The 19,285-nt window shown below is 46.9% G+C and overlaps 1 protein-coding gene across 3 annotated transcripts in view; it reads right to left on the bottom strand.

The window, feature by feature from the left end:
• Positions 1–19,285, bottom strand: part of JPH2 (junctophilin 2) — a 68,716-nt gene that overhangs the window by 40,976 nt on the left and 8,455 nt on the right. Inside the window, exons 2-3 of one of the 3 annotated variants that reach the window (XM_019509850.1) lie at positions 13,343–14,126; positions 7,243–8,752 (exon numbers count right to left, since the gene is read on the bottom strand). In XM_019509850.1, the coding sequence (XP_019365395.1) occupies positions 8,677–8,752; positions 13,343–14,126 (860 nt within the window). In that variant the 3' untranslated portion in view covers positions 7,243–8,676. Of the gene's footprint in view, positions 1–7,242; positions 8,753–11,852; positions 11,990–13,342; positions 14,127–19,285 lie in introns of those variants that run through there. The other 2 variants (XM_019509849.1, XM_019509848.1) reach the window with 2 other exon arrangements.

Below are 19,285 nucleotides of genomic sequence, written 5' to 3'. Positions count from 1 at the left end.
CCTATCCCCTCCACCCCCCGCCACCCAGACAGTCCCCAAGCCAGGGCCCTCCACCCCTTGCCCCCCATACACTTTCCTGCATCCAGCTGATGGGGCTGCTCCCACCCCCCTGCCTGACGGCATGCTGGCCACATGCATCCACATATGCAGAGCATGTGATGCCTCCTGCCTCCAATTGCTATTTTGACGTTTTGCCCATAGGCTATAATGGGGAAGCTCAAAACAGCCTATAACTTTGTCATTTCTGGCCTGATTTGGATGAAACATGGAAGAACTGTAGCCCCTTATGAGGACATGAAGGTTGCCAAGTTGCAAGGAGATAGGTGCAGGGGTTTCAGGGACACTACACCTCAAAGTCTTGAAGGCAAAAAACTCATGTTATGTATATATGTTAAGCCACAGCGGGGTCAAAACTGCAGGGGTGGTGGCCCCTGCTGAGGCAACGAAGCCTGTCAAGTTTCAAGGAGATCGGTGCAGGGGCTTCTGGGTTCTGGGGCCCTGCACCTCTGGCTGCTGACAGGCAAAATTCGTGACATGGGTGCTTGTGGGACTGTGTCTATCTTGGGGCACAGGGAGGTGAAAACTGCAGGCCTGCTAGGCCCTGCTGTGGCCATGAAGCCTGCCAGCTGTCAAGGGGGAGTCTGGGTTCTGGGGCCCTGCACCTCTAGCTGCTGACAGGCAACTCTTGTGACATGGGTGGGTGACACTGTGTGTGTGTTAAGGTGCACCCTCACTCAGCTGACACTAAGGCAGAAAGCAAGGCAGTTCAAACAATGCTGCCTTTTATGCAGTTTTTCCATCCCTCTCCCAAAGCACTGGGATTGGAAGGAACCTCAGGAAAGGGTGCCAGTCACTGGCCAGATACACAGTCAATAATGAAAGCACTCCTTCCTCCTCCATCTCCTTACTTTAGTTTCTGTTTCCCTGCAGGCAAGCCCAGCCTGAGCTTCGAAACTTGAAAAGTTTCGAAAATTTCAGAACATTTCGACTTGCCTCGTTTCGTTTCAAGGCTGTTTCGAAGCTCTGTTTCATTTCGATTTTGCTGTTTTGAGCTCAATACAAGTCAAAACAGCGTTGAAATGAAAGTGCCGGCGAAATTTCACACAGTCCTAATACCTCTGAACTTGTACCGGCAAACAACAAAGATACAGCAATTTGTGCTCCACAATCCAGCACATGCAGGCTAGTTTTACAAATGCAAAAGGGAAGGCTTTAGTTATTCTGCTGCTTTGCACCTTTTGTGCACCTATAGAAAGGATGTGAATAGAGCAACCAGCCACAATCCAATGTACTGAAGCTCCTGAATTCTTAGTATTAAAGTAAATGCTGGTAGTTTGTTTTATAAACTAATGAGGACTTAAACAAGCTTCAATTATATCACACCCTTTCCAAGCACTTAATGCCTCAGTGGAGATCCAGGTGCTCCCCTTACAGTTCTAGCAGCCTACAGAACAGCACACAGGATAGAAGAGCATAACTGAGGTACACAGGCAACTTTGCCCCAGTGCCCAGTAATTCTTGTGTGCGTGTGTGCCTAGCAGGTTCACACACGATTCATGATCAGAAGAGACCCAGGCAGCCTAGAGGATTAGCAGAGACTGAACATACTGCTGTTGGAGAGATCCAAAGGTGATCTCCACAGTTCAGTCAAAGGTATTTATCTGATTTCAGTGGGATCTGGACACTTAAATGCCTTTGAGAATCTAGACCTCATCCCCCTGGCCCTGAGGTGAGGTGCCTCTTGCAGAACTGGAGTAAATCTCCACCCCGATCAGATTGCAAAGCCATTGTGGACCATTACAATCATCTAGTCTAACCTGCATAATACAGATCAGGAAATTTCACCCAATGTTTAGTCTGTAATTTCTGGTTAAGCTAAATGATATTTTTTTAGAAAACTGAAAGAAGCTTATTGAGCTTTCGAAGATACTGTTCTGAACCCAACATGGCAAGGAGGAGTTTCCAATGTCTCGGGGACAAAGAAACGAATCCTGAATGGACTTTTCCATCTTCCCGAAAAGAAGACGTACCTTTGCTCTTAGATGGAACAACAGCGCGTGCCATAACACAGTAAGGCAGTTCTGTGGCTCCCCTCTCTGGAGCAGGGTGAGACTGAAGACCTCTGACTGTAGAGAGGGACTGAAGTGACATCCCAAATTTATTTTGGTCATCTTCTTTTTTTAAGAGGTCTGATCACATTACTGCAGAAATGCTGTTCCCAACTATCCTGGCTCCTTGACAACCCTGTCTGGGAGGGCTATTACAGCAAATACCCCACATAGAGCCCAGGATGGGATTCTGTCCCTGGGCCACATTAGTCCCTTTCCTTCACGCACCTCTTTTGTGCAGAGTCCATTTCCATTCATTACATATTCATGATGTGAGATCCTGCCCCAGGAGCAAATATTGCAATAGAAAGCAGTAAGTCACAAAACTAGCTGAATGCAGATGGGCTTGTCTTCCTTTAAAACTGAAGAAAATTCCCTTAGAGAGATGGATTTGAACGGCACATCAGTATTGCAATGTTTTGTCATGGTCTTGAGCAACCAGATTCTAGAGTCAAAGGAATACGTGAGAACCTTGGAGTTTCTACCCTGCATAGCTCTATGGAAGAAAAGCTTGAAAACATGTTCCAGTTAAACCCTAAAGGTCCTGCCCCAGAAAGCAAATAAAATGAATTCCCAATTATTATGTTTATTAAAAAAATGATTTTCAGGTCAAATCTCATTACTTTAGGCCAAATTCCTAATTTCTGAACACTAGGATTTGGCAATACTGAAACTCCAAACTCAAAGCACCCCCAGCCAGGGGAAGTTTCAGATACAGACACAAACTTTTCAGCTAATACCTGCCTGCACAACAGACCAAAATGAAACCCCAGAGACAAACAATCCAGGGCTGTGGGAATGGTTAGGTCCTGCAGGCTGGGCCTAACTCTCTGCCACAGATATTCTGAATGTTATAAAAAAAGTTTCTCTCTGAGAGGCTGCAAGAGTTACCTTTTGCTGCTTGATTAACCTATTGACTACTGTAAAGCCCTGCAATAGAGGCAATGGTGGCTACTGCATGTGCTTCGGGAAAGTCTTGATAGATACACTATGTTATCAGTAGAAACACGGAGCTAAGATCCACCTGAGTGGGCTCAAGTTTTACAGGATAAGAGCTGCAAGCCTTGGCTCTCAGCTGTTGCATTCTCCCGTAGCTCTGATAAACCGTTGCTATGCATTCCCTTATTTAGTCAGGGACTCTCTGCTGACTCCAGTGCTTTCAGTACGTCATTTGCACCATACACCACTGTCCCCCGAGGAGACACTCATTCCTGCCTATGTAATGTAGATTTGAAATGCTGAGCACACGGAGATATAAGTAACATTGCTCAAGAATGTGATTGGGCAGGAGAGTTCAGGGAAGTGATATGAGAGCTGCATTTCAAGTCACAGCAGATGGGTGCTTCTGTTATTTTAAGGGAGAGCTAAGTAGCCCCACAGACACATGGAGCATGGGTAGACTTTATATTTAGAATTCAAAACCTTGAAGCAAATCGTGTAACTGGCAAGCGGTGAGTCCTGCACAAGTGAGACCTTGAGAAATAGGGTCGCACCATGTTTTCATGAAGCCAAACCTTCACCCCCTTCAGTTATTATTTATATACTGTCCTGGACTCTCCTTCACTTATTAGTTCAAGGCTTTCCTGAGAGCCACTTTATCATATACTAAAGAAACAATGCCAGGCACTTTAAACTCCATTTTATAAATCCCAAGAAAGATATATGTGCAGGCTGCAGTACTTTAGATACAGTCTGATCTAAACTTAAAGCTGTACTGCACTGATCTTTATTCATGTTTGCCTCCAGTAAAAAATCTGGTGCTACAGTGTTAGACAGCTGTAGGTAAATTTGTGGCAGAGATTTCTTCTTGCTATCACATATTTGGATTTCCTGATGATAACAAATGTTCTCTGTCATTTGATATCTTCTGGAGGTCAGCTGTTATAAAGTTACAATTTTCAAGGCAGTCAAAAGCCAGGGCCAAAGCCACCGTGGGCACATGACAAGGCCCATGCTAAGGGCCCTTTAAAAAAACACTGATTTCAGTCCTATTGGATAAGTGCAGTTGGATGCAAATCCTCTAGTCTTGTGGCAGTCACTGAGAGAGCTGAGCAGAACACATAGAGAGAGAAGAGGCTGCAGCCTCTGCAGAGCTCATTTTGTCCTTTTAAAAGCATTGGCAAGCTAAGAAGGAAAGCCATTTTTGTAACAAGAACTACATAGCTAATGACCTGAAGGGTCTTAGGTCTCTGGAAAAAGAAACAGGCCAAATCACTCCTTTCTTATTGAGACCCAAGCTTGGGCCCTTAAAAAGCAGCCAAGTCTGCACCTCATCTCATCCCATCCCATCACTGCTGCCTGTTTTTGAAGGGATCGCTTACCCTCTGCATGACAAGCTGGCGCATACCCTGCATTCTAGCACACATGCCATGAGGTAACTGCACAGACACCCGCCTCCCTAAGGCAGTGGTCTCCAAACTTTTTTGATCGCACACCTCTATCAGTAAAAAATTTTTGAGCACGCACCCCCAATATATGTATATTTATATTCGTGCCCCCCATCAGTAAAAAATTTTTGAGCACACCCACCCCAATATATGTATATTTCTACTTATATGTATTTTTATATAAGTTCTAATATTTTCTTCCCGCACCCCAATGGATTGTCGTGCACACCCCACTTTGGAGACCACTGCCCTAAGGCACAGCTCTTAGCAGCTCGGGATTCATTCTGATGACCAGAAACAGCAAGAGCTTCTCAGGGCTGCAGAGTCCCAGGCTTCAGCCCCCGCCATGTCAGCTTTGTGTACTTGGATCACCTGCTGCACAGACACTACAAGTCTTTAGCTGATCCATTGGGAATTTACAGCAAGGTTTCTAACCCCAGCCAAGAAGCCTAGAGATCACCTTTTATAAGGGTCATTGAGTAAAAGTCTCCCCTGCTGTCAAAGTATGACCCAGCTTGTGTGGACACACCTGAGGTACCCTTAAACTAGCACCCTTGGATACTGATAGTGGCACAGCCAGGGCAGCACAGAGATCAGCGCAGCCAGCAAAGCCCATGCAAGAAACTGGATTCTACTGGGATGGTTAGGCTGCACTCAGCTCCATGCTGCTGTGGCAATGCTACTAGCAGTAGTACCCCAGGTGGCTATTTTAGAGCTTGCTTGGTAGGCCTATGCAAATTGAAGTAGTTGTAGTATATTGGCTACCCTGAAATGTTGAGTCCAAGTATTGTGCAGATATTCCTGTCCCCTTAGTGCTACATCTCAGGCATGGACCCTCATTTCTGCCAGTTTGGATGAGAAGATGCCCACCAGCAGAGTTCCAGTCTTCTTTTGATAGATCAGTTCCTGAATAGTGGAAACACTGGGAGGAGAACAGATATTACTGTATTTCCTTACAAGGCTGCTTGAGTTGCAGAAAGTCAATGAAAAACCAGGATCACATCTACATGTGAAGATCCTTGGATTTACTCAAGTTCCTAAAGACACTGGGCTGCCTGGCCCTAGTACACAGCTCATAATGATGACCTCCTACTCCTACAGAAAGAAGAGCTACTTCCTTTAAGAGCAGGACAAGTGGCCTTCTCCTAGATGTAAGGATGTCTTTTGAGGTCTAGGTCACTCTTTACCATTTCATATCAGGGCTTTATGCTGTCACATGTTGCCTGAGGGTAAAGCAAGGCAGCTCCATTGACTTCAGTGTGCTTTCATCATGACATAATGTGACTCCTTCTATATTTGGATCCCATAGTGTCACTACCAGAGAACGCATTAAAGAAGCCGCTTTACCACCTTGAAATCGCCTTCTCATTTCTGTTAAGTTCCAGCATCTCTTCCTCCCTAACCCATGCATTTCAACCTTTAATTTGGAGCACCATGTATCCCCCTTAGAAAGCACTGCATTCTGCATACTGGCACATTTTTCCAAGGCCTGCCCTGGACTCGATGCTTTGGAACATGCCTGCTGCACAGTAGGATGAATCTGCATGCAGGAGGCTAACTCCTCTTCTGTTCTGAAGTCATAATCAATCCAGAGTTAATTTTCCTCAGCTTTGCTGTCAGTGTGGGTATTCCACTGGAGTATGGAGAAAGCTGTCTCAGGACATGCCAGGCCTGCTGGTGGAAAGCAACCACTGTGGCTTGAGGATGAAGGAAGTTGGGTAAGGTGTGATGGATGGCTACTGGTTAGGTAGGAAGGATTGCCAAAAACAGATATTCCAGGTAGCTCTCATTGGAAACAAAGGGATTGGAAAGTCTTTGAACTTTAAGAACAAATTCAGACTCTAAAAGTGGTTTCAGAGATAGACTAAGAGGGATGAACTCTACTGGGCCTGTTTAGGTCAACAAACATAGAGTTGTGAGCAGCGTCACTAATATCACTAGAGTAGCACACCTAAGGAAAAGAAGTTGAGACAAGGCTTTTCCATGGGGCCTGCTCAAGTCTTGGCACTGGCAAGTTTCTAAGCTAGTTCATGGCTCTAGAGACATGAAGTTAAGTTCTGTGCTCTGCCACATCTTTCCTGTATAACCTTGGGCATGCCACTTAGCCTCTCTGTAAAATGTGGACAATAGCATTGCCCTATCCCTCAGAGGGATAACTGTATTAAAGGTTAAGAGCTATTCCAATATTACAGTATTGGGGGCCATGTATAGATCCAGGATAGGTAGTTCTAGTTATATGAATGCAAAGAAGCCCACTTGCAAGTGTTAAAAGAGAAGAAATGTTCTGTAGTTACAAGAATGCTACTTATAATACAGCACCTGTATAAGAATTTGCCAGTATTTTTCACCATCTGTTACGTATTTAGCTTGTCTTATGGATGTGGAAACTGAGGCAGAGGTCACATGACTTGGCCAAGGCCAGAAAGTCAGTCATAGTGGAACCAGGATCAGAACTTTCTCCAGACAAAATTTACAGCATTCAACTTGCTCTTCACCATATCACTGACATTAAAGGAAAAGGAAGAGACATGTTAGTCGGACTTAAAAAAAAATCCCTGAGTAGAAATGTTAGCCCCTTCCAAAGCAGTGCTCATTTAGGGTAAAAGTTCACTGAAAAGATGAACCAAGTTTAAAGTGGGCAGGAGATACAATTCTGCTCCTCCACTTCCTTAGCTCTCTCACCCTAACACCACTCAGCCCATCCTCTCCTTGCAGCAGACCCAATATCAGCTTGGAATCAGAAATTTTTTAGAGCATTCAGGAAGCGAATGTCTGAGCAGAGCTTTCATCGTCACCAAAGGCTTCTCAAGCAAACAATACAAGGCGGGGACTCAGGGATGAACAGACTAGGACAGCATGGAAACCTCGGCAGGTCTGAGGTTAGGGAAAGGGGAGAATTGTTTCACGCCAGCTGCAGAACTGGTAAAATGCAATCAGAAGCAATCTATCACTTGGGGAAAGTTATGCCCTCTATCCATTGGCTTGAGACCTGCATTAATCTGATGTACGAGATGGGAGGACTCATTAAGAAAAAATGGCTGTAGCATCTTATTTCCTCTGGCTCAAAATTTTCCATAATAGGAAATTATTTCCAAGCTGTGCTAGCAAGGGACACCATCCCCCATGAGACCAGCAGGCACATTCCAAGCCCTGATGGAACACACCACAGAATCTCCTTTTGATCTGAAGTGTAAATAGTATATAATAAAAAAAGCCTTATATAAACTGACTGGTTCTTGGGGGGCAGCTCTGCAGCTTGAACATCATTATTTATGGCCTTGTAGCACTCTGAGTGTGTCTTTTCCAGTGCGCTACAAAGCTGAGTAGGAGTAGAGAGAGTGTTGGACCCATCCAGATGATGTCAGGGCCAGTGCCCACTGCCAAGAGGAGCGTGGCCTGGTGCTGCTTGCCAGCTCAGGCAGCAGAGCTGATCTGTTATTTTTATCATAAGACACTCATTTGAAATCTTGCCGATTTCTTTCTGACAGTCTCCATGGCAACCAAGCCCTGCTAAAAAACAATCAAGCTCAACATTCGCACAGAAGCCTCAGTTCCACCTGGCTTCCCAGGGATCTTCCAGACGAAGCCAGAGCTGATGGCTTTTCAATGGAGGCCCCATCCCGTGTTTTTGCCCTGCAGCTGTTATTTCCTGACTTTGCCTGACAAACAGGCAAAGTCATCTCCTTAGAAGTCAATCAAAACTAAAAGGGGAAAGGCAAGAAGGAACCATGAGCCCCCTCCCAAAGCTCTTATTCAGACTCCAAATGACTACATGCCTGGGTCAGGAGTGAATAAAAATCTAGGGCCCAAACCTGCAACTGAGACACACACTGAACAGTGTTTTACTTATGGCTCAGAGCAAATCAGTAAGGTAGGAAAGGAGGGCGTGTTATGCTCTTAAATATTCAAGGGTCAAATCCTTTGGTTCTCATTCATGGCTAAGTTCTGCTATGGCTACGCATGCTGAAATCAGAGTGTCAACTAAACAGTAACCTATGGCTTAGCATGAGTTAGGGTGATGGAAATCCAGCCCTCAGTGAAAATGAAGGATCTCCATAACTAAATAAAACTCTCCTTTTATTTTTCACTTTTTAAATTGGTAAAACTGAATGAACTTTTAAAAGCCTCATTGCTGCCATTTCCCTCTTTGTACTTTGCTTGGCAAATATAACTGGGTGGGTCTACTTCATCTTCTGTCTGCACCTGCAGAAGTCTGTCTGTCCTCCGAGCCACTGGGGTGCTGCTGTCTGTGGGGCTCTGTGGTGGGGGAAAAGTTTAACTGAAGAAAAACCAAAACTCTCTCAAACAGCGGATGACAATATTTCTATTCTATTATTACAAACTCTGCCTTTTCTTTTTTAAATACAAAATTTGAATTTGTGGCCCAAAGTACTTGTCTGCATTACTTTAAGCAAAGAGAGTCAGGTCTCCTGAAGGTTTTTCGTATTCTCCAGCAATTTGGTGAAGGATTTCCAGTGCACAGACAAAGCAGACAGAACCTACCCAAAGTGTTTCACAGTGTTACTGTCCAGGACATCTTAGACCAGTCTGAGCAGAGACAGCAGTCTCCAAACTACTGAGATTAGAATTCAGTTGATTTCTGCCCCATGGCCTACTGCACACTAATCTAGGTGAATCATTCAGAGCTGAGTAAACATCATCTGAAAAACTATGATGATGAATACAAGGAATTCTCCACCAGAGGCCCCTCTTCTCTGAGGCAGTACATTGGCTGGTGATGACAGTCTCTGAGCTACACTGGGCACATCTACAGGTTCGTTAATGTGCCTTAGAATTCCTGTGCATTTAGTTAGTACTTGCCTAATGAAGTAGCACCAGTGCACAGTTATTTTGTGATGCTTATTGTGCATTAGCCTAATAACACTGCACAGTTGGCTATTAGCCAGCTTTCTGACCAGCATACTACACAGTGTTATTAGGCTAATGCGCAATAAGCATCTTGTGTAGATGTGCCCACTAAGAGTTGACCTCCACCATGAAAGCAGAGTACTCCATCTTGTTGTCAAGTGCTAAGTACAGACAGTCAAGAAGACAGAGGCTAAAATCGATTCAATCTTCACATGTTAGTCTAAGCTGCATAGATTGAACTGATAAGCAAGTGAACCAATAGTCATTTTGATTCAGAGACACAGCCACATGCCTGCAGTGGCCCAGGCCAGAAGCTGAGGGGTGCTAGAGCATGCCAACCCGCTCAGCTGGCGCAGACTGCTTGGACCAAGCCTAGCCCATGCACCGTGTGTGTGTGTGGGGGGGGGATGTTACGGGGGAGGTGCAAAGCATCCTGGGATTCTGGGGGACTGTGAGTTAACTCAAATCTGGAGGGGATCTGATATGGAAGTTCAGTAAACCGATTTAACCAAAATCAGTTAAAGTCTGATGCTACATCCATCCAGGTTTATCTTTCATTCATTTTGAAAGCGGTTTATGTACACTGAACTTCTGTTGTGTTACATATCTGAATCAGTTTCCAATCACTCATACCAGTTTATGTGTAACTTCTGTCCCTAGCCAAGAAGATCCGCTCCAACCCCAGGTGTATGAACCCTGGAAATGAAGTTGTAAGAATACCCTGGAGGTGCCATGAGCCACTGTTTTTGAGCATACTGGAAACACTGGCCCCGAGCATGATGCCAGTGTCACCTCCCAGGGTGACTTCACTATTTCATTTCTGGGGTTGATGCGTGTAGACTAGGAGAAGATATATATATGAAGTGATGGTTAGGGACCTACTGAAATCACGATTGCGTGTTTTTCATGGAAACTGCAATTTTGGGCTGGTTCCACAAAAAAGCGTGGGGTCTGTGCTTTTTGGCAGGTTCCCTGAAAAAAAAAAGAAAATTAACAAAAATAAAACACTGTGGCCCAGCTACACAGCCTGTCAAGGGAGGGAGGGAAGTGAGGGGAGGGGGCTACTGGCACAGCAAGATGTGTGCCACCCCATCCCTCACTGGCTGTTTGTCATATGGCCCCACACCTTTCTACCAACTGGCGGCAAGGGCTCTGGCCACAGTGGCGATGCATAGGGGGTGCACAGGGGTGCATGTGCACCCCCTGAGAGCACTGGTGTACCCCCTGACAGGCTGTGCTCTCTGCTTAGGCAATGGGCAGGGGAGGCAGGTGGGAGCACCCGTGCCCCCCTTGCGAGTGCCAGCTGGGGAGCGGGGGCACCAGATGAAGCTCCACAGCCACTTCCAGGAGTGCCATGGCTGCTTCCCAGTTGGCATGATTGGCTGCAGGGGGACACCACCTCCAGTCACTGACCGGTTGCTGTGGGGGGGCACATGCCCCCCCCTAAGGTGGCACCAGTTGCCCATGTCTGGCCACATGACAGCCAGCTCTCACAGCCAATCTGCGGTGAAAGGTGGGGCTGTACAACCAACAGCCTAAGCAGCCAATCAGTGGTGATGGGCAGAGCCACCAGGGCCCCTCAACCAATCAAAGATGTAGGGAAGGGGGGAGGTGCCACAATTAGCCTGCAAAAATGGTTACTGGCCTGAAGATCTGCCCACAAAATTGGCTGGCTGCTACTTCAAGTTCCCTAAACCCCTAGTGATAGTGAGTGGAGAGGGGAGAGCTTATATCCTCAGCAGCAAACTACTTCACCGTTAGGGCGGCTAGGAGCTGGAACCAACTTCCAAGGGAAGTGGTGCTGGCCCCTACCCTGGGGGTCTTTAAGAAGAGGCTGGATGCCCACCTAGCTGGACTCGTTTGAGTCCCATTTCTCTTTTTGGGGTTTTTGTTGTTCTCCCGCCCTGGCGGGGGGTCGGGCTAGAAGATCTACTAGGTCCCTTCCGACCCTTAATCTATGAATCTATGAATCTATGAAAGTCCTCTGCTGCAGTGGTGTAGACACCTTCAATTCAGCCTACCCAGACTGGTTTCTATCTTGGTGACTATGTCCTGAATGGTGATATCTAAGCAGCATGTTGCTTTTCTACTATGAAGTGAGACAGCTCTAGAAACTGGCTCATTTGTTAAGATCATGATGTTATGTTGATAACCTGATACTGGAAAGCCACTACATGCCCTCAAACCTTGTGCCACTAAGAATAGGGAAAGAGTGGAAACCAGGCTGTGGCAAAACAACCGCTCAAGAATGCCAAGCTGTTCTGTTGGTTACTGAAAGGATGTGACCCTAAGGGCCTTGAAATGGAAAGTCCTTATTAGAAGAGCAATTGCAACTGCAACATTTGTATCACTGACCCAGAATCCTGTGTTGACTAGTGTACAATGGAGCATTTCCACCAGATATTGTGATGGGCTTACTGTTGAGTTGTTATTTTAATAAAGGAGGTGTCTGACCTCCTGCTGCACCTGCTGACTATTCACCTGACCACCCTACCTTTGTCATGTTGAGGGTAGGACTAACAGTTCTGCAGTGGGGGCAGATTAAGTGAACTTTGGAAGAAGCTGTATGCAGCAGAAAGGAAGGATTGTCCAGTGGTGATAGCATTAGTCTGGAACACTGCAGACCTGCAAGGATACATTCATGAAGACAGTGAGGTTCTACCCTACTGCAGGCCCAAAAAGATACCCAAGACAGAGAGCCTGGCTGCATATGTCAGCCAAATGCTTAGCCGCTAGGAGCTCTGTTCTTTGGGAAGTGGAATTCCAGGGGTGCACCGACAGATTTTTGGGGCCGATACTGATAGGTGATTTTTAAGGAGGCATATTGACCGATACCGATCCAGTTTCCGATACCAGCCCAGTAGCTGGCAGAGCAGTGTCCAGCTGGTAAGTCTGTTATGGTAGAAGGGGACGGGGACGGGAAGGCATGTGGTGGGGAGGGCAGATTGAGGCCCCTGTGGTGAGGGACGGAGTGGGGTTGGAGCAGGGACTGGGGCAGGTGCTGCCCAGCTGGTGCAAGACAGAACCGCAAATGGCTTGCCTGGGGGATGTGTGGAGGGGAAGCTCCTGCTGTTACATGCACCCTGGGAGGGCATGGGGGGGTACCCCCCAGATCTGCGCAGGGTGGGGCACTGCTGTTGCAGGTGGGGTTAGGGCCAGGGCTGCACCGGGTTCTTCCTGGCAGGTCTGAGCTGGCTTGTGCTCGGGACAGGTGGCAGCAGCACTGGGAAGGGACTATGGGCAGGGCTGCAGCTACCCCAAAATTTGCTGTATCCCCCACCCCCTCTCCCAGCGCTGCCGCCCACCCCAAGTGCAGTGTGGCCCAGCCTCTGGCTGGGAAGAGCCCCATGCAGCCCTGGCCCCAGCCTGTCCCACCCTATGCAGATCTGGCAGCACAACCCCCGCCCCATGCCCTCCTGGACAAACAGCGGAAGCTGCCAGACAAGCAACTCCCAGATGAGTGGCACGCAGCAGTGGGAGCCTCTACCTCCCTCCCCGTGTCCTCTGGATAAGCTGCAGCTCCATCCCTCACCCACCCTGCTCCGGCTGGGCAGCACCTGCCCCAACCCCTGCCCCACTCCCTCCCTCACCATAGGGGCCTTGATCTGCCCTCCACACCCCTTCCCTTCTCTCGCCCGTCCTCTTCCACCACAACAGACTTACCAGCTGCATGCTGCTCTCCAGGCTGCCGCGCTGTGCTCCTCACTGCCTATGTGCTGCACTGCAGCTACACACTTGCACGGGCCATTTATGAGCCAAATTAACAGCTGTATTGGCCGATTTCCAATACAGACAATTTTCTTTATATGGGTGCTGATCCGATATCAGACCAATGTATTGGTGCACCTCTACAGAATTCCCATCTGTCTTTCATGACAGTTTCTAATAACCACAGACATCACAATCAATAAAAAAAACCCTGGGCATCTATAGGACCTTCCTTCTCACTTCTACCAGGAGTAGGCCAGGAACACCTACCTGGAAGCCGCGATCTCAGATTTCTGTCTGGCGATGGCCGCTGCCCTCTGGGCCCCCTCCACATTCCTGTCCACCTTCTGCCTGATCTTGGCACTCTTCAGAGGTATCACTCGCTTCTTCATACCCTTGATCAGGACATTATACCTGTACTTGCCTTCTTCCTTCTTGCCATCGGGCATTGTGGTGCAGCCGTAGCCGTGCCGCAGATTGTCCAGCCACTCACCCTCATATTTCAGGCCGCTCGATCTCTCACTCACCCCAAAACCTGAGCGCTTGTCATTCTTCCATTCACCCATGTAGGTCTCTGTGGTGGTAGCATCAATGTCCGACTCAAAGGGTGGGAACTCCTCACCTTCCGCCCCCTCTCCCAAGCTGACAGTGGAGGTAGCATCACTGGCGGCAGAGCTGATGCCGCTCTCACTCTTGAGGAAACTGATTCGGCTCTTCTGGCTGGCCAAAGATGTCTTGGATTCAGATTTCTTCAGCTTCCCCAGCAGAGAGCTCCGTCTGAAGAGGCCCCCCTTCTTCGGCTTGCCAGCTTCAGCATCTGAATATAGGCTGAGGGCAAAGCCTCCCCGAGTGATAGTGGGGGACATGGGGATGCTTTCCTGGTTAGCTGCTGGGGAGTCCTGTTGGGGCAACGTGCCATTGCTGTGCTCACTACGGAGGGAAGAAAGGGAGGTTCTGAGAGGAGAGCGGACCACGGATGCCATGCCATAGGGCACGCTCTGACGGACGCCATATCCATGACGCATGCCATTGGTAAACTGGCCTTGGTAAGTTCCTAAAGGCAAAAACAAGGACCTAGTTAAATAAAGCAATTTCCTTTCCCCCAGACAGGCAGCTCAGTACAAGGAACATGTATGGTTAATTGCATCATTAGAAGACATCATGTCTGCCCTCCTGCCCTTGCACCATCCCATGGTCTGTGTGAGGAGAAAGAGGTCATACCTGCATGCGCACATATGAGTTTGGAATTATAAGGGTCCATCTTGGCAAGAGGCCTGATGAGAAGATGCTAGACATCACTGATGCTGGCAGCCCACTGCTGTTCTCCTTTAGCAGACTAGATAAAGCCTGAAGACTCAATTCTGCTCTTGCTACATCAGCTCAAAACTTCCTTTACACCAGCGTGGCTGGAAGCAGAAGCTGCCCTCAGCACAACTAGAGTTTTAAGTTGCATGCCCTGTCCCTGACGACTGACAGCCATCTCAATTGTTCTGTACATGTGCATAATCTGCTAACAAGCTCTTCCACAGCACTCTGACAGCCCTTGCAGTCCAGTCACATAATTAGGGGTGGGCAAGTGACCAGCAACCTAGTGAAAGCACAAGACTGGCAGCTGCCACTGCTGCCTACCTGAGTGCCACCACTACAAGCCAGGGCACAAACTTCCAGGTTAGCAGCTACACCTGTTTCAGTCCACTTCCCTGCTCCACAGCTTGTGATTCACGTTGTTACCTATTGTTCACTCTCTATGCAGTGAACTGGAGGACAGATGCGTGTTGGCCAGTTGAGCAGAAGGGCAATATTAAGGAAGATCTTTTGTCTGAAGCACTGAACTGACCCAAGTCCAGTTTCTGGTTCTTCCTGTGCGACTGTGGGTAAGTTACTTTGTCTCTCCAGGCCTCATTTCCCCATCTGTAAAATGGAGATAATGATACATCCCTACTTCAAAGAGATGTTGGAAAGAACAAAGGTGCTGGAGACACTACCAGGACTAGGCATAAAAAGAGCTTAAATAGATGCCGGGGGGACTTTAAGAGACAATTTTGTAGGGACTATGCATTGGAGAACCACTCTCCCCAGCATGGGGCTCTCAGTGCACAGCATCTTGGCCTGTGATTTCTGTATGCATTTTCCTTCATGGCTCCAAAAATACAGCAAGTCATCATGAGTAAATTTCTTTGTGAGGGATAAGGAATGAGAGACCAGCCACACTTCAGAGGGGTTCTCAACACTGACCTGAGGGTAGGAATTCAAAAACACTTTCTCCCTTCCCTACCTCTCCTACATGGCCTTTGATGGTCAATTTTAGTGTCCTTTTTTGCATTGGGCACTAAGAGGTCTTACTCAACCATCACAGAGGCCCCAAAGTCTTATTCTGGGTCTGTCTGGTCACAAAGCTCAGGCAGGGTCTTCCTTCATCAGCAGGAAGATCTGCAGTGGCAGGAAAACTGTGTGGGGCTGTAACTTGCCTCATTCATTGCTTCAGGTTAGAACCAAACTGCCCCTTGGATAAGCTACCATTCTGGCTCAAAACATGGCACAATGCATCAGGAGGCTGGGAATGGGATAGTCAGGGGCTCTCCAACTGTCTGAAAAACCACAAGCCTGTTTATGGCTGTGGGGAAAGTTAGCTCCCAGTGCCTCAGATCCAGAGCTTTAAAACCAGGATTATAATTCTGACTTATCTTGGAGGGTGCTGTGAGGCTTCAGTTACTAATGTCCAGCTCCTCCCCAGGATCGGCAATAAAGAAAGGCAGCCTGGTCAGCAGGGAAAGTCTTTATTTGCTGGGTTATGGGGTAGAGGTGGGGAGAAGAAATACTGTGGGGCTTAACACAAAATGATATGAGAGAAGCCAAGTGTCACTGCTGAGGCCAGTTCAGAGACTTGTCAAAAGTGAACCCATTTTCTGCCCAGCAGATACCCCAGAATGCTAATTTTCCTCACTCAAAAATCCCTCTCTCCCTGGGTTTTCCTCATTCTGTTGATATGGTTGCTACAGTAACTGGCAAGCCACCAAAAGCAGCATTCAGCTCTGCTTCCATCCATTACCCAGCTTTACAGAGTCCAGAATGGACCATCCCTTCCTGAAATCAGTAAAATGCAGGGCAAAACTCACCCCCCCCAGGCTTTGCACAGACAAGATATCTTTAGATGAAAGGTACTAATGAAAGGCAAATGCTAATTACAATTTGCAAAGCAGGACCCCCTTGAAGGGTGAAGACAAATGGCCAACTGTGCTGGGGGCATTTTCATGGCCATTTACAGTAAATATCCTGCTTTAAAGTAAACTGGGACAGGATTCTTTGTCAGTGATTTACTGGGAAGTGGCGAAGTACAATAAGCAAGCACTGCCCCAGAGAAGGGTACAGCCAGCATCCACCCCACAGCATGATCAGCCATTGGGACCACTGCTCAGCAAACCAGCATCAGGTAAAGACAGTAGCACAGTGTGTGTTGCTCCCATTAACTTTTCCTTCTCATCTTCCAGTTGTGCTGGAAAGAAAAGGATCGGCTTGGCTCCAAGAAATTAAATTCCACTGTTCAAAATGCTTTATTCAACCCTGGGATGATCTTGCCCCAGGAGAGATTCCGATTCCTTCTTTGGTAACAATGGGAGCGAGTATTTTATGGTTTCTGTGGCCAGTTCAGTAAAATAATCTTTATTCCCTAGTCTGTGGTTTTGCTGAAATCCACTTTAGACCTGCATGCAAGATGTTCACATACACAGCGCAGAGGCAGGAAACACAAGTGCTCAATTCCAGTGCTAGGTGCAGCAGAGTACCAGCAGTACAAACACCATCCCTCCCTACCAAAGTGCCTCCAGTAGCTGGCTCTCTACCTCCTTATATTGCAGAATGACATCAGGGCACTAAACCCAGGGCTAGAACCACAACTAAAGGCAAAGGGGAATTCATTTGCCATGAAGCACACGCAGTTTTTGTTGCGCCTGCTTTACAAAAAGTTCATTGTGCACTAGAGTACTGGGGGTGGCAATTTGTGCGATGTGGTAGCCTACCCAGTGGGAACAACCTACCATGGTAACACGTCCACTCAACCAGACTGCCCCATTTCTAAAACCATACTAGGAAACAAGGTGATGGACAAGGCATGGCTGTGAAGCCAGAGACCTGGGTTTCCTTCCCATCCTCCCACTCACAGGTGAGAATATCAAGGAGTTACTTGAGGTCCCTGTGCTCCTGAATTCCCATCTGTACAGAAGGTCATTGTCACCAGTTTTAAATACAATGAAGGCTGTCTAAATAACTACAAATACTGCATATGACTGGCCTTTGAACTCGGTTGCTTTGTCTCTGCTCAGTGGCTGCAGCCTGAGAGCAGAGCTGACCCAATAGCACATAACATTAACGACCTTTCAGTACTTTTAGAAGGCTCCATGCAATGCTGTTGCATTATTAAGCAGCTTGAAATCTCTGAGGCCTAGAGTGGTTAAATGACCCACCCAGGGTCACAGAGTAATTCGATAAGAGAGTCAGAACTATCCATGACACGTATTGATCCTCTGACTTCTATACCTGTGCTCTGTCTGTCAGAAAATGCCACCCCTTGCCAGGTTCAGCAAGCACCATGCACACTAGAGGGATGGGATTTTAAGAAGTCCTAATGTATCAATGGGATTTGGATTCCTGACTTCTTTAGGCATGTTTGAAAATGCCCCCAGGGCTTTAACTGGATTAACTGGAGCATTTTAGAACTCCTTTAGCATGATTCAGGCTGCTGGATTTAAATGTGGGTGATCCAGCCAAAGTTTCTGTACTCATTTTAAACTGATTTTAGACCCGACCATGCTCACCAGCCAAATTTGGTTTAAACAGAGTTTACTGAACTAATATAGATAAATGCCTTGTGTAGATAATGCTTGAATGTGAATGCAAGGGCCAAGCAAGCAGAGGAGACGAGGCACTAGAAGTCCTTGACTAAGCTCACAATGTGCTTGTGAAGAGACAAGGATTCCCAGCTTTTTGTTTTTCCATGTCACTTCCCAAGCTGTAATTTATAACATCTCACAGAGGCTTCACCCATTTATCCACCAAAAGCCATAAAACAAGCGCCAGAGCTGAGCAGCGTAACTATTGAGAGGAGTTAGAAAACCTGTGGCAGCTGCCATAGAGCAGCCGAAAGTTATGAAGCCAGCGAGCAGCAGAAAGGCAACTTATTGCTGCTATAACTAGGCCCGTCACATAGCAAGGAACAGCATATGGGAACAACAAAGAGGCAGGTGTTCCCATATCTCCTCAGCAATGACCCCTGTGAGGAAAGGGAAGCAGGGAGCAATGGGGAGATACCCTGAGAAAGTAGCACAGGAAAGACAGAAAAATGTTAGCGTTGACCTTTACTCGCAGTCAGCCGGCCCCCAAGAATGCCAATGTCTTCTCATTCGCACTCAGGCGGAGCAGGGGCAGGCTCTGTTGCAATCCATGGGGTTACAGTGGTATAAAAGTCAAGTTACTGAAGAATAGCAGCCAGTGATTAGCCCTTGGTACCAGGAATCAGGGCTTCTGGGTTTTAACCGGACTCTGCCTGAACTTGCTATATGACCTTGGATAAGTCCCTTCATGTTTTTCGGACTTATTTTCCCTTATGCAATTAGATATAAACCAAATTTTCCTTCTTATGGGAGGTGTTTGGAGACTTGCACCTTCTTACAATGGAAAGTTGAAAGTGGCTGAAAAAAACAATTGTATTAAAAAGGTTCAAACCTTTATATAGACACTTTAATTCCTATTTAAAGAGTGCCTTATTTCAGTTTAGCTTAGTTTGTTATGGAATCTCATAGAAAAGAATGAGTTTTTTCTGCAAATTAACTGATTCCCAGTTAAGGCTACATTTACATAGGTAGAATATGGTATGTTTTTGCTGAAGATAACCAGGGATCCAGGTTTTCCATTTGCTATGGAAAAATGCAAATTTTCTCCCTTAATCACGGATTTTCTCTTTAAAGGAGAAAAAACACAGGAACCGCAGGGCAGCTTTCCCCTTGCAGGCTGGCCGAGTTACAGAGCCAGTTAGCATGCTTGAAGGCCAGGCTAGACACTCATCAGATGTTGGTTCTGGCCTTCAAAACTTCGTGGCTTATCCTAGCAAGCAGACTGGGATAAATCACAAAGTTATAGCCTGCTAATCAATTAAGTCAAGAGACAAAACTCTAATGAAGACAAGCTCTTTAAAAAAAAAAAAAAAAAAAAAAAAAAAAA

This window comes from Gavialis gangeticus, unplaced genomic scaffold (assembly GCF_001723915.1).
Source record: "Gavialis gangeticus isolate Ggan-Ray unplaced genomic scaffold, GavGan_comp1, whole genome shotgun sequence".
Taxonomy (NCBI): Eukaryota; Metazoa; Chordata; order Crocodylia; family Gavialidae; genus Gavialis; species Gavialis gangeticus.
The sequence above is the reverse complement of the archived record's forward strand: the minus strand, read 5'-3'. Positions and strand labels throughout refer to the sequence as shown.